The 14084-nt window shown below is 38.8% G+C and overlaps 2 protein-coding genes across 2 annotated transcripts; both read left to right on the top strand.

The window, feature by feature from the left end:
• Positions 1-486: 486 nt before the first annotated feature.
• On the top strand, positions 487-2215 carry LOC140790928 (cytochrome P450 89A2-like). Its single transcript, XM_073141245.1, has one exon. It carries the CDS (start codon positions 646-648, stop codon positions 2170-2172), a length of 1527 nt encoding a protein of 508 aa, XP_072997346.1. The 5' UTR covers positions 487-645; the 3' UTR covers positions 2173-2215.
• Positions 2216-8971: 6756 nt separating this feature from the next.
• Positions 8972-10868, top strand: LOC140791249 (cytochrome P450 89A2-like). The gene has a single exon (XM_073141711.1). It carries the CDS (start codon positions 9111-9113, stop codon positions 10644-10646), a length of 1536 nt encoding a protein of 511 aa, XP_072997812.1. The 5' UTR covers positions 8972-9110; the 3' UTR covers positions 10647-10868.
• Positions 10869-14084: the final 3216 nt, after the last annotated feature.

Below are 14084 nucleotides of genomic sequence, written 5' to 3'. Positions count from 1 at the left end.
ATCTTATCTAGCAAATGTTATTATTTGTGCTCTCTGTCTCTCTCTCTCTCTCTCTCTCTCTCTCTCTCTCTCTCTCACACACACACACACACACACACACACAAATCTCTTGATGAAGCTTGCGATTGCCGGCCTCTCGACTCTCCAATAATGATTAATGAGTTTGATGTTATTTCAACAGCTGACGAAGAAGGGTGGCCGGTGGCAAACCCTTGAGCCTTACTCGAATGGTGCGAAACTTTGGTGCCATCTTCTTTGCTTCTAATATTGTTGATCAAATTGTCAAATAAAAAACAGTCTAGCCTCCATAAATTTTGGGCCCATCTTGACCGCAGCCTTGTCATTTTGGATTGGTTAATCCTCCTTCTTAGTCCTCTATCATCTAAGTGAATATAAGAATAATTATTTTTTAAAATAACCCTCATTTTAAAAATAACAAATATGAATAAATATTCTGGCATTGACATTTTAAGACCTTAGAATCGCTTTAAATCTAAGTTCAAATTTAATGATAATTAGTTGGAGTTAACAAAATGGGCTGTATATATCCTGTCTATCTCGCATCATCCAATAATTACCCATCTATCTATCTTTATATATTTAGATCTCATCTCATCGGAGGAAGCTAATACCGAAGCAAGCAAGATGGTCATTTGGTTCCTCATCCTCCTATCCCTCTTCCTGGCCACCACTATCCTTCTCCTCTTACATGCCAAGAATGGAAAGCTTCCCCTTCCTCCCGGCCCTCCTTCTATTCCTCTTTTCGGAAATGTCCTTTTGCTCCGCGGCTCTTTCACCCTCCAAAAAATCGAGCTGCTCCTCCACTCCCTTCGCGCCCGCTACGGCCCCGTGATCACTCTCCGCATTGGCTCCCATCCGTTCATCTTCGTCGCCGACCGTGCCCTGGCCCACCGCACCCTCGTCTCCCACGGCGCCGTCTTTTCCGACCGCCCCGTTCCGGACGAGGCCGCACGGTTATTCTCCGCCAACGGCCGCGTCATCAGCTCCGTCCCCTACGGCCCCCTCTGGCGCCTCCTCCGACGCAATCTGATCGCCGGAATCCTCCACCCCTCCAATGTCAAAGTCTTTTCTGCCGGCCGGAGGTGGGTGGTCGGGTTCCTCGCAGACCGCCTCCGGGCCCATCCCGATGACCCCGTCATGGAGAGCTTCCAGCTCGCCATGTTCTACTTGCTCGTCTTGATGTGCTTCGGCGAGAAACTAGACGAGGAGGCGATCAAAGAGATTGAAATTTCGCAACGCAGATTCCTCTTATATGGAAGCAAGCTTACCGTGTTCAGCATCCTCCCGAGAATCAGTAGGTTCGTTTTCCGTAATCGGATCAAGATATTGATGGAGCTCCGGCGGAGGCGGAAAGAGGTGCTCCTGCCACTAATCCGAGCGCGGATAGAATTCAAGGAGAGGAAGAGCGAGCAGAAGAGCGATGAGGAGAAAGAACGATTCCTGCACTCTTACGTCGATTCGCTTCTCGAGATTAGGATTCCGGAGGAAGGGGGAAGGGCGTTGACGGAGGACGAGATGGTGGCGCTCTGCACGGAGTTCTTGAACGCCGGGACCGACACCACCACGACGGCGCTGCAATGGATCATGGCCAATCTGGTCAAGAACCAGGAGATACAGCAGAGAGTAGCAGAGGAGATCGAGAGCGTGGTGGGAGAGAGAGAGATCGAGGAGGAGGACATGGAGAAGATGAAGTTCTTGAAAGCGGTGATCTTGGAAGGGCTGCGGCGCCACCCGCCGGGGCACTTCGTGCTGCCTCACGCAGTGACGGAGGAGTCGGAGATCGGCGGTTACCGGGTGCCGAAGGAGGCGGTGGTGAACTTCATGGTGGCGGAGATGGCGTTGGACGAGGAAGTGTGGAAGGAGCCGATGGAGTTCAAGCCGGAGAGGTTCTTGGAAGGAGGAGAAGGGGAAGGGGTGGACGTAACGGGGAGCAGGGAGATCAAGATGATGCCCTTCGGGGCCGGGAGGAGGATATGCCCGGGGCTGGAATTGGCCATGCTGCACCTCCATTTCTTCGTGGCGAATCTGGTGAGGGAGTTTGAGTGGTTGCCGGTGGAGGGGAAGGAGGTGGACTTGGCCGAGAAGCAGGAGCTCACTTGGGTTATGAAGAATCCCCTCACGGTGCACATAGTGCCCAGAACGAAGGCATAGATAGATTGTAATAGGTGTTGAATAAATATTTTATTTTGCGGTCTGTTGGTTTCAACATTTACTCGAGTAAACTTCTTAGTCTTTTTTTTAATTTTTTTTTAATTTTTAGAATATAATTATTTATTTTAAAATAAACAGCTAAAGATCATAATAATTAGAGTTATCAAAAATATCCGAGGATTGTTAAGAGCCGGCTCAATTATATATATATATATATATATATATATATACATACTAGATTTATAATCGTTGAATCTAAATAATTTATATGATATGTATAAATTATGAAAAACGCTAGATATAGATATCTAATTTTAATAATAATACATATGAATATATATTTTAGAATTAATTTTATTTTTAAAGTAAGCGAGGCATAACAAGTATTTAGAATCAAGCTAAAAAAATATAATAGTTGGATATATAAATAGGAGCTAAAATATAATAATTAACTCTTAATATGATGTGGAAAAAAATAAAAAATATATTGATTTTGAAGGAACATAGATATATATATATATAATTAATGAAGCAAAATACTCTTTAAGTTTGATGATAAAATTTAAAAATATTATATGTTTATCAATAAAATATTTTAAATACTTATTTGAGTGCTTATGTGTTTATACACTCGCTCATTTGTACATAAGTTTTTTTGCGGACTTACATGCATTTTTATACGGGCATACATGTTATTATTTTTTATATTTTTCTCTTCTAAAATAATAAAAGTGTAATAATATAAGATTTTTATTTTTCTTTTATTTCTTGTTACAAGCCCATATTTTTATATTATTTTTTAATTATTTTATAAGTTATTCAAATTGTAAACTTTATTAAAAATAAGGTGAGTTATCCACTTATCCCAGACTTAAAAAGCTCACATGCCCTTAAATTTTTTTTCGAGGGAAATGAATTTATTTTAAAAGAAAATGAGAGATAGGCAAGAGAAGGTTTAAATAAAAGTGTAATTCTTATTTTGTTATGAGATGAAAAATAAAATAAAATATTTATTTCTTAGTGAAATTGAGTATGAGAGTAGTATCAAAAAATTACTATTAAATTTATAAAATGAAAATGCAAGTTGCCATTTTAAAGATATATTAAATTTATCGGTAAGTTATATTAAATAATACTTAAATTTTCAATCAGTGTGTACGAATATTTTTTTCCAACGTTTTCTTGTGAGCCACGCTGAAAGTGAAGCTCTTTTATAATAATAAAAAAATACATTTTGGAAAGAAAATATTAGTTTATATTTTCTTTCTAAATGCATGATATTTTTATTAGTTTATATTGTCTAATTAGCCTTATTTTAAGTCTAATATAAGTTTAAATCAAACTTAATTTAATTCAAGCTTGATCAAACTTGAAATTTAGCTTAAATTTGTTAATATTTAAATTGCTTATTGATGAACTTATTTAGGCTCGATCACGGTTTAAATACAAATTTAAAATGAACTCGAACTAAAATAATTTTAATTTAAGCTTGACAAGAGCTATTTTCGATCAAGCTCAGCTCCATTACACAACAAAATACAGCGAGAGGGATATGCCGTTCTTCGTGGGGAAGAGTAGTGGACTTGACGAGAAGCCTGAGTTCACTGTATTTTGTTGTGTAAAAAAGAAAAAATTCTCCTCATTAATGTGCTACGGTACATTGGAATCTAATTTAATATTATTTTAATAGCCGGTTCAAAATATATTTGATGTTAGATTTTTCTCTCAAGAGAGAAACTACTGAGTAAGCTGGCATGACGCAAAATTTTTGCACATCCCACCTTCAATTTAATATTATCGCATGCGAGGAGACAAGTTCTGCGATAAGATTAAATATTGATTAAAATAAATTAATAAATAAAAGACAATATTTAGGAGTCACATGCAAAACGGACCTCAAATTTTTTATTATTATTATAGAATTTGTTTGAATATTTCAAAAAATGTGTCCAGGGAGTTGGAGTTGGTGTTGATGTTGCTGTTCTAGGTGTTGTACGATGATAATACAATATCTGAATTGGCTGTGAAGAGCATTTTAAAAAAGAAATTATATTAATTAACTATGACGAGTACAAAAAGTCCCATCGAGATCTGAGGCTAAATTGCACACTAGTAGATTCCGACCTACGCATAATCATAACTTATGATACGAATAAAAATAATAATTAATCTGCTTGAAAATTAGCCTCGCGATGGATACGAGGATAATGAGAAGGTGAATTTTTTTCACCAAAAGTAATTATCATTCCCGGGAGGCCGGAGGATGATGGATTCGGTTGATGATGTTGACAAGGAGTAAGTAGTCAGACTCAATGCGGAGGGGAAGCCGACCTAGTGGCATATAGTGAGGACAGCTTCGTTGAGGGAGCACAGCGGAATCATCCTAGCAACTGAGAGGTTGAAGTATTTAGTATAGATAGAGTGATAAATCTAAAATTTAATTAATTTTATGTTTTAAGAGTTATTTTTATTAAAATATTATTAATTTATAATAAAGTCAGAAAAGGAGACATTTTCATCTATGCTATTGTCTCTCTGCATGGTAGAGAATCTTAGATCTTATCGTGCATATATGCTAGTATTTGTGCTCTCTCTCTCACAGAAAATCTCCAAAGAAGTTTGCCGTTGCCACTCTTTGGACTCTCCACTCACTGATTGATAAGTGACTTTGATGTTATTTTAGGCTTTTAGCAGTCTCCACTGATTGATAAGTGGAGACTGTTAAAATAATTAGGGAAACCCTTTAGCCTTACCAAAACTTACATTAAAATAATTAGGTAGACCACCGAAGATTAATTAAGTATTTTACGAAGATCTGGCCTTGTTTCCTTTGGAGCTAAGCTTAGAACTAGATTAGTTGATCTTTTTTTAATCTTGATTTAGATACTTTGAATTAGACTAAAGTAATTTAGTGTTTGGTTTTGAACTAGACTAAACACATATTTATTATTTGTCATGTGATGTGATGTGAAAAAAATATTAATTTTGAAGCGAAATGATTAATATATAAATTTGATGGATGAAAATATGGCGGTCATTATTATAATATAAAATTAATGTATTACCATTTATAAATATTTATAATATATTATAATATTATATTAATGGTATAGTATAAGATTATAATATTATAACAATGGTATATTATAGTATTATAATATTATAATATTATAATATACATTTGTGAGCTTAAGCGTATATTTATTGGCTTATATAGTATCCATAAAGTCATTTGTATGTTTAAGTATATATTTGCTAGCTTATATATTGTCTATAATAGTGATTTGCAGGCTTAAGTGTATATTTACTAATTTATACAATGTCCATAGTAGTCATTTGCTGACCTAACTATATATTTGTTAGCTTATATATTGTCTATAATAATTATTTGCGAGTCTAAATACATATTTGCTGGTTTATATTGTGCTTATAATAGTCATTTGTGGGTTTAAGTGCATATAGTGTCTATAATAGTCATTTTGTTGACCTAACTACATATTTATTAGCTTATATTATGCATATAATAATCATTTGCGGGTTTAAGTGCATATATAGTGTCTATAATAATTATTTACGAGTTTAAATGCATATTTGCTAGCTTCTACGTATTTGCTCACTTATATAATGCATATAATAGTCATTTGCTAGTTTACATAGTGTCTATAATAATCATTTGCTGGCTTATATAATATCTTTAATAAACATTTGCTGACTTATATAGTGTCCGTAATAGTTATTTGCAGGCTTAAGTACATATTTGCTAAATTATATGGTGTTTATAATAGTCAAAGATAAAATTGAAATTAATTTGAGAGGATATTAAAATTTATATATTAGTATTTATTTGGGGAGTAAGTGCTGAACTAAATTAGGAAAAAAAAAGATCATTTGATGTTTGGTTAATGAATCAGGTTAGAAGTCCCTGAACTCAAAATAAATAGGAGCTTATACACTGTGGAAGTTTGAATTAACGCCTATAAAGGATTACTCATGCTAAAAACATATTAAGTGCTTTTAATATATAAAAGAGGAATCAACCACTTACAGAGTTGATAGGTACTCTTCCTTATGGCCAATAAGGGTTATAAGATTAACTAAAACCCCAAATAATTATTATGGAGAAAATTGTTTAGTGATTTGATGGTTTTACTCAATAACTCAACTTAGCTCAGTTGATGGCACAGTAGTGCGGTTGGGTTAGAGGAGTAGCTATTTAGTTCGGAGCAATAAATCGGCGTCACACATGTCTTAAACTTTATAAACTAGGTGGTTTAGTATATTAGCTAAAATTTGGTGAATCCAAGTGTCTTTGTATTTTGGCATTTAGTTCGGCGATAAAGAAAAACATATAAAAGAGGATAAACTAGATTAGATATATCCAAAAGTTAACCCATCTAAGTACAACCACTAAATCGTATGATTTTAAAAAATGATATTTCTTATTTTGCCACACACACTTTTAACGTTCTATATTTTCACATATTTATTTTGTACTTAAGTTTTGTCAAATATTTGCAGAATACACTCTTTTGTTAGGTCCATTAAACAAACGAAGTTAACTACACTAAAAAAATTATCACAAATATCCTTATCTAATCTAAATCCACATTCACATTAAGAGAATCATCTCATTTATAATCTAAAACACAATAATTTTTAATCAATAAAATATTAAATAAATAAGACTGAAGACTAAGAATTAACATATAGTTTTATCCAATGTATTGAAAGGCGGTCAATTATAGGTGGTCATTCCATCACCTACTGCCTAGGATGCCAAGACGTGGTAGTATTTTAAATATATATATATATATATATTAATATAGCTAAATCACAAGAGCAACATAATTAGGACCAAAGACTATAGAGAGCTAAAAATCTAGTCACAACTAATCCTTTGACAACAAAAGGTGTTGATTAAGAGAGGAGACGGTTATGATTCAAATCGAGGAAAGAGTTAAGGATGGACCAAGACTTCTTGTTAAATAATTTAGTTTTCAAAACATAATCCGGCTCATTATTTCATCAAAGTCAATCCATCACCGCATAATCACTATGCTGCATGGCTGATGCTCCCTAATAAACAATGAAGGCGAAGAGAGGGTTGAGAGCTCTGAGTTTTCTTCCACTTCTAGCTTTATGATTTTAGCCAACGAAAGAATATCACAATGCCCAAATAAGAAGAGGATGAGCATTTGTCATTTTAGTGGACAAGAAGTTTTAACTAGATGGAATATTCCCATTATGTACTATATGTCTAGTATTAATTTAATCGAGAGTGTGCTCCGCAAAGATTTTATAAAAATATAAGGAGTAATTTGTAAATAATAAAAATATAGAGGGTTAACTATAAATAATTTTTCTTTTTTGCACAAAAAAAAAGAAGAAAAGAAAAGTAGATGGTAGAGTTTGAGTTGATTTTAAAAGACTCATCAATATTTACATTGATCATTGATCCATCCACCCAGGTGGGGGAGGTTCCTACCTGACCAAAATATTGGGATGGGGTGGGGTGGGGTTTGGAGGCACTCAGTATACAACACTTCAAAATATTCATGGGTTAAAGTTAAACAAATGGCAGGATCTCACCTTGGGAACATTGAAGATGCGGTCGTTACGTTGCTTCCAAATTAAAATTAACCAATGCACTGTTCCAATTAAGGCATGGATGGAGGAGCACTATTTTATTAGTGGAAAGAGAGTCACCTATTGAAAGCCAGCCACTATTATGCCAGAGAAGCGAAGTTGTAGTTGTAGAAAAGGCAGGAGATATACTCATTCTTGATCTCACAGTTATCCAACACTTAGGTTAGACCATAACAGGACAAATATGCAAGATTGTCACTGGGGTTAACAATAACAAAGAAATAGCTGGCAAAGAATCCTAAACTAAAAATAAGATCACCATGATTAAAAAGCTTCCTTTTTATTACTTGTTCAGTTGCTCCATGAGCTGAGCTGAGTCTAAATAAATTTGTAGGCTCAAATTAAATTTCGAGGCAAGTCTTACTGAGAGTCGACTCTCTTAGGCTTAAAAAATTATTTATTAATATAATATACACTAATATATATTATATATAAGTATATTTATAATTATTAGATCTTTGATTTAAAAATAGGCTCGATAGGCTCGACATATAAGTACATTAATTTTAAGCTTAGGCTCAGATTTGGTTAAGCGCGAGTTAAGTTTGGCTTAAAAATAGACTCAATTTAGGTTTGGATTCGACTTAGATCGGTTTAACTTAGGTCGACTCAAGTAGGAGAGCAACCGGAGGAAGATTTACTCACTAAGGGCCTAATCAAACATGCAAATAATGTTTTTTTTTTGACTCGTTCCTGATGTGATTTATCATCAAATCCAAAATTTTAGCATTCTAAATACAATAATTCGGATTAACAAAAGTAAGTGGTTTCTCTAAAATGATGGTAGAGATCCAAAGGTCAGACTACAAACTAGTAGTATGACCATTGCCAATGATCTTAAGAAGACCACCCTTAATAGCCGAAAACGAGCTGAGATCGAAGTGAGTTCCATACGGAACTGGACGTTTCGTTCAAAACAAAAGGAGCTATGTTTTAGTTATTAGGCAAGGCATCTTAAGATCACGAATGGTCAGACAAGCAGCAGTACGATATCTATCTAGTGGCAGACTGGCAGTATCCCACCCACCATACCAGATCCAAACCGATGGAGCCGTCTCCCTTCCCTTCTTGGCCCACAAAGTTTTCTAGTTAATTTGGAAATTCTATCAATAATTGTCACGGGAGTGCAAAAAGACGAAAATAAATAAACAGGAGGTATAGAGCTATAAGAACCGAACAAAGCAAGTGGGTATGACTTCCTTTTCCTCTACGATCTCCATTATCTGTCTATATATATAGATTAAGATTATAGACTCATCTCATCCGTGGAAGCTAAAAGCCAAGCAAACAGAATGGTCATTTGGCTTCTCGTCGTCGTCGTCGTCGTCTCCGTCTTCCTAGCCACCACTATCCTTCTCCTCTTCCATGCCAAGGGTGGAAAACCTCCCCTTCCTCCGGGCCCTCCTTTTATTCCTCTTTTGGGGAATCTCCTTTTGCTCCGCCACTCTGTCAACCTCCAAAACATCGAGCCCGTCCTCCGCTCCCTCCGCGCCCGCTACGGCCCCGTCATCACACTCCGCGTCGGATCCCGTCCGTTCATCTTCGTCGCCGACCGTGCCCTCGCCCACCGCGCCCTCGTCTCCCACGGCGCCATCTTTTCCGACCGCCCCGTGGCGGTCGCGACCGCCCGGTTATTCTCCGCGGACGGCCACATCATCAGCACCGCCCCCTACGCCCCACTGTGGCGCCTCCTACGGCGCAATCTGATCGCCGAGATCCTCCACCCCTCCTATGTCAAGGTCTTTTCCTCCGGCCGGAGGTGGGTGGTCGGGATCCTCGCGGACCGCCTCCGGGCCCATCCCGATGACCCCGTCATGGAGAGCTTCCAGTTCGCCATGTTCTACTTGCTCGTCTTGATGTGCTTCGGCGAGAAACTAGACGAGGAGGTGATCAAAGAGATCGAAATTTCGCAGCACGAATTCCTCTTATACGGTAGCGAGATTACCGTGCTCAGCATCCTTCCGAGAATCAGTAGATTCGTGTTCCGGAATCGGATCAAGAGGGCGATGGAGCTCCGGCGGAGGCGGAAAGAGGTGCTCCTTCCTCTAATCCGAGCGCGGAGAGAATTCAAGAAGAGGAAGAGCGAGCAGAAGAACGATGAGGAGAAAGAACGATTCCTGCACTCTTACGTCGATTCGCTTCTCGAGATTAGGATTCCGGAGGAAGGGGGAAGGTCGTTGACGGAGGACGAGATGGTGGCGCTCTGCACGGAGTTCTTGAACGCCGCGACCGACGCCACCACGACGACGCTGCAATGGATCATGGCCAATCTGGTCAAGAACCAGGATATACAGCGGAGAGTAGCGGAGGAGATCGAGAGCGTTGTGGGAGAGAGAGAGATGGAGGAGGAAGACATGGAGAAGATGAAGTTCTTGAACGCGGTGATCTTGGAAGGGCTGCGGCGGCACCCGCCGGGGCACTTCGTGCTGCCTCACGCAGTCATGGAGGAGGCTGAGATCGGCGGGTACCGGGTGCCGAAGGGGTCGGTAGTGAACTTCATGGTGGCGGATATGGCGTTGGACGAGGAGGTGTGGAAGGAGCCGATGGAGTTCAAGCCGGAGAGGTTCTTGGAAGGAGGGGAAGGGGATGGTGTGGACGTGACGGGAAGCAGGGAGATCAAGATGATGCCGTTCGGGGCCGGGAGGAGGATATGCCCGGGGCTGGAATTGGCCATGCTGCACCTCCATTTCTTCGTGGCGAATCTGGTGAGGGAGTTCGAGTGGTTGCCTGTGGAGGGGAAGGAGGTGGACTTGGCCGAGAAGCAGGAATTCACTTGGGTCATGAAGAATCCCCTCATGGCGCACGTAGTGCCCAGAACGAAGGCATAGATTGTGTAATAGGTGTTGAATAACTTGTTTTGTCATTCTGCATGTTAAAACTTTTTAGTTGTTTGTTATCACTCAAGTCAATATGTCCCAATTGTAAAGGGAGTGTTGTTTGATTGATTTGGTCATACCACGTTGTCAAGATTTGTCACACGTGGGTTGTTATTTCTTGTCACCCTCTTGTATAAGGCCATATAATAGCCATTAGCCAAGTTTGTTCTTCAAGAGTGCAGACTAATATCTCTCAATTTCCTTTTCTTTTTATAAATCTTTTTCTGATCTTTAACATTTGGCATCACAGCACTATCATGGGGCCTTGCAGTCTTCTACGTGTGTAGTAATCAAAGGATGATGACAGAGAATTCATTTGTGTAGCCAGCAGTTCCGAAATTTGATGGCCACGATGATCATTGTGCCATGACCATCGAAATTCTTTTATGTTAAAAAAGAGTACTGTGGCTTGGTGGAGAATGGGATTCCTGCAGCAGCAGTTGTTGTTGTTCTCAAAGATGCCCAAAGGAAAAACGTTGATGATCAGAAGTTGAAAGATTTGAAAGCAAGGAACTGAGGGCGTAAAAGACCGGAGCTTGAGCGAGTTGGGCCCAGCTCGGCTCAGCTTGATTTTCTAACTCGAGCTTGCTTCGATTTGGAAAAGCTCAGCTCGGCTCGGCTCTTCTCCAGCTCAACGAGGCTCGAGTTCGGCTCAACAGTTCGATGGGTGGGCTTGGGGGTGAGCATCGATGAGGCGGCGGAGACCAATTAGTAGAAACTTAACAAGCAGTAAAAAGTTAACAAGAAGAACCAGGAGAGTGTTCACCGGTTGTTAGAAGAGCATCAGTTTCTCAATCCAGCTGCTGATGAGATGCTGCAGCGATGGGATGGGAAAATTGGTGTTGGTATTGACGAATGTGGTCTTTCTCCATGGGCGTGGGTGGAGTAAAAGAATATGACAACAAAGAGTAAAACAGGCAAATGGGAAAGGAAGACATTGTCAGAGAGGTTCTTCTCAAGGTGGGTGGTGCGGCCAATTGCATCCCAGCTAGTGATAAGGGAGGAGGTTTACTTGGGTTTGCAGTCGAAAAGTGGAATCGACGAACGAGGTGGACGAAGAAGATGCTTTGCTACAATCTGAGGACGGGGATGATGGATGATGTCAGCAAAGTAAACGCGATGCCCCGGCAGCATACCAACCTATTTATCCCCTACCACAACACCATAGCTGCGCTATACTGAGAGAGATGTAATAATAGAAGAGCATCAGTTTTTGGGGAGGCATTTCGGGTTATCAATGGAAAGCTGACAAAAAAATGGATTGTATTCATTTGAGCTTAAAAATCAGTTTTACTTGGCTTATTTAGTGCCCGAGCTAAGCTCTAAATAAGTTGAGCCCATGAGTTTTTTTGACGGCCCTATAATAAATTATATATTTCAAGCATTAAATCTTTCAATCTAGGAGACAATCCTCAATAACGATATAGCGCAAAACATATGAGGTTCTTACAAAATTGTAACCTAGCTAAGTTTCAGCCACAAGAAATTTTGTTGTGAGAAAATTATTTGGTTGTTACTGGCTACTTGGCTTGGCGGTTCAACTCAGTTTTGTTAAATAGCTCAACAATGTATTATCTCGGAGTAGTTCAACGGCTTAGAGTGAGGGCTCGCGGCACAATGACTTCAATCTTAGAATGAATTACTTTGTATTTTAGCTAAAAAATTTAGTGGGACTTACGTGCCTTGAATGATAAAAAATAATAATAGAAATATCAAGGTACAACATAAGTGAAGTGCGCAGACTTGCAAGCTCTGCGAAAAAGAAATTTAAAGTTCTTCGTACGAAGGCAGGAGAATCTATGAACGAGGATTTTGCTCGGATCCTTACCATAGCTAACAAAATAAAAACAGAACAAGGGAGATGTTGCAATAATTGAAAAGATTTTGAGATCCATAGCTCCAAAGTTTGATTATGTTGTGTGTACTATTAAGGAGTCTAAGGATACAAACATTTTAACCATTGATGAGTGAGTTGCAAAGCAGCCTGCTTGTGCATAAACAACAGATGAGTTCTCATTTTGAAGAAGAACACGCTCTGAAAATTACTCATTGAGATCAATTCGGAGGAAGAGGGTCGAGGTCCTGGAAGTTTTAGAGGAAGAGGCCACAGCGGAGTGCTATAACTATCACAAGTTCGGGCATTTTCAATGGGAATGTCCAAGCAAAGAGAAGAAGGCCAATTATGCAGAGACTGAAGAAGAGATGTTTCTGATGGCTTACGTGGATATGAATAAGGTCAATAGAGAAGATGTGTGGTTCCTTGACTTACTACAAACAGGTTGTGGGTAGTCTCGTGTATCTCATAGCTACTCAACCAGACATGATGTTTGTGGTGAGTCTTATTAGTAGGTATATGGAGAATCCTACTAAGTTTCATTTACAAGCAGCAAAAAGGGTACTGAGATATTTGAAGGGAACAACTGGGTTTGGAGTTTTCTATAGGAAAGGAGAAGATGATGAACTTGTTACCTACACTAGTAGTGATCATGCTGGAGATTTGGATGACAGAAAGAGTACTTCTGGTTATGGGTTTTTATTGAGTTCAAGAGCAGTATCATGGTTATGAAAAAAGCAAACAATTGTAAATCTATCTTCCAGAGAGGCAGAATTTATCGCTGCAGCTTCGTGTGGGTTAAAAAGGGTGTAGGGAAAGCTGGGCCAGAGTCAAGGCAATCCAACTATTATTCGCCATGATAGTAGCTCTGCAATCAAACTTTCGAAGAACCCAGTAATGCATGGTTACAGTAAGCACATAGATGCGTGTTTCCATTTCTTGGAGAGCCCACAAAGGTTGGTACTGTGGAGTCGGTGCACTGTGGGCCTGTGGCAGACGGGAACAGAGATGTGATGACTAAACCACTCAAGCTGGATGTTTTTTTTCTAAAGCTGCGAGGACTATTGGGAGTTTATTCTGAGATGAATATAAACTGAGTTCTTATAGCACCCAGTTTACGGGAGGAATTGTTAAGTTTTGTTATTCTAGGATGTTAGGTTGTTTTAGTAATTTTATTACCACAGTCAATAAGTCACTATTGTTAAGGGATGGTTGTTTGATTGAATTAGTCATACCACGTTATTAGGATTGGTTAGACGTGGGTTGCTATTTCTTGTTTTCAGCTTGTTTTTGTTCTTCAATAATACAAAGTTATTCTCAATTTCCTAATCTCATCTTAAGTTTCTTCTGGTTTTTAAAGGTAACTAAAGGTATATCTCCTCTTGCAGAGAAAAGGAGACTTGCTTATCACGGACAGCTCTATAGTATTGAATTATTGTTATCAAATTTAGTGATGGAAATAAAAAAGGCCATGAATCTGGCTTTAACTAGCAGCGTCCCTAAAGTTAAGAATATTACATCAACGCGATGTATAATATGCGTCTATTACTATTAAA

Source organism: Typha latifolia, chromosome 6 (genome assembly GCF_019914945.1).
Source record: "Typha latifolia isolate L0001 chromosome 6, TyphaL0001v2, whole genome shotgun sequence".
Taxonomy (NCBI): domain Eukaryota; kingdom Viridiplantae; phylum Streptophyta; class Magnoliopsida; order Poales; family Typhaceae; genus Typha; species Typha latifolia.
Note: the sequence above shows the minus strand (reverse complement) of the source record. Positions and strands in the feature narration are given on the sequence as shown.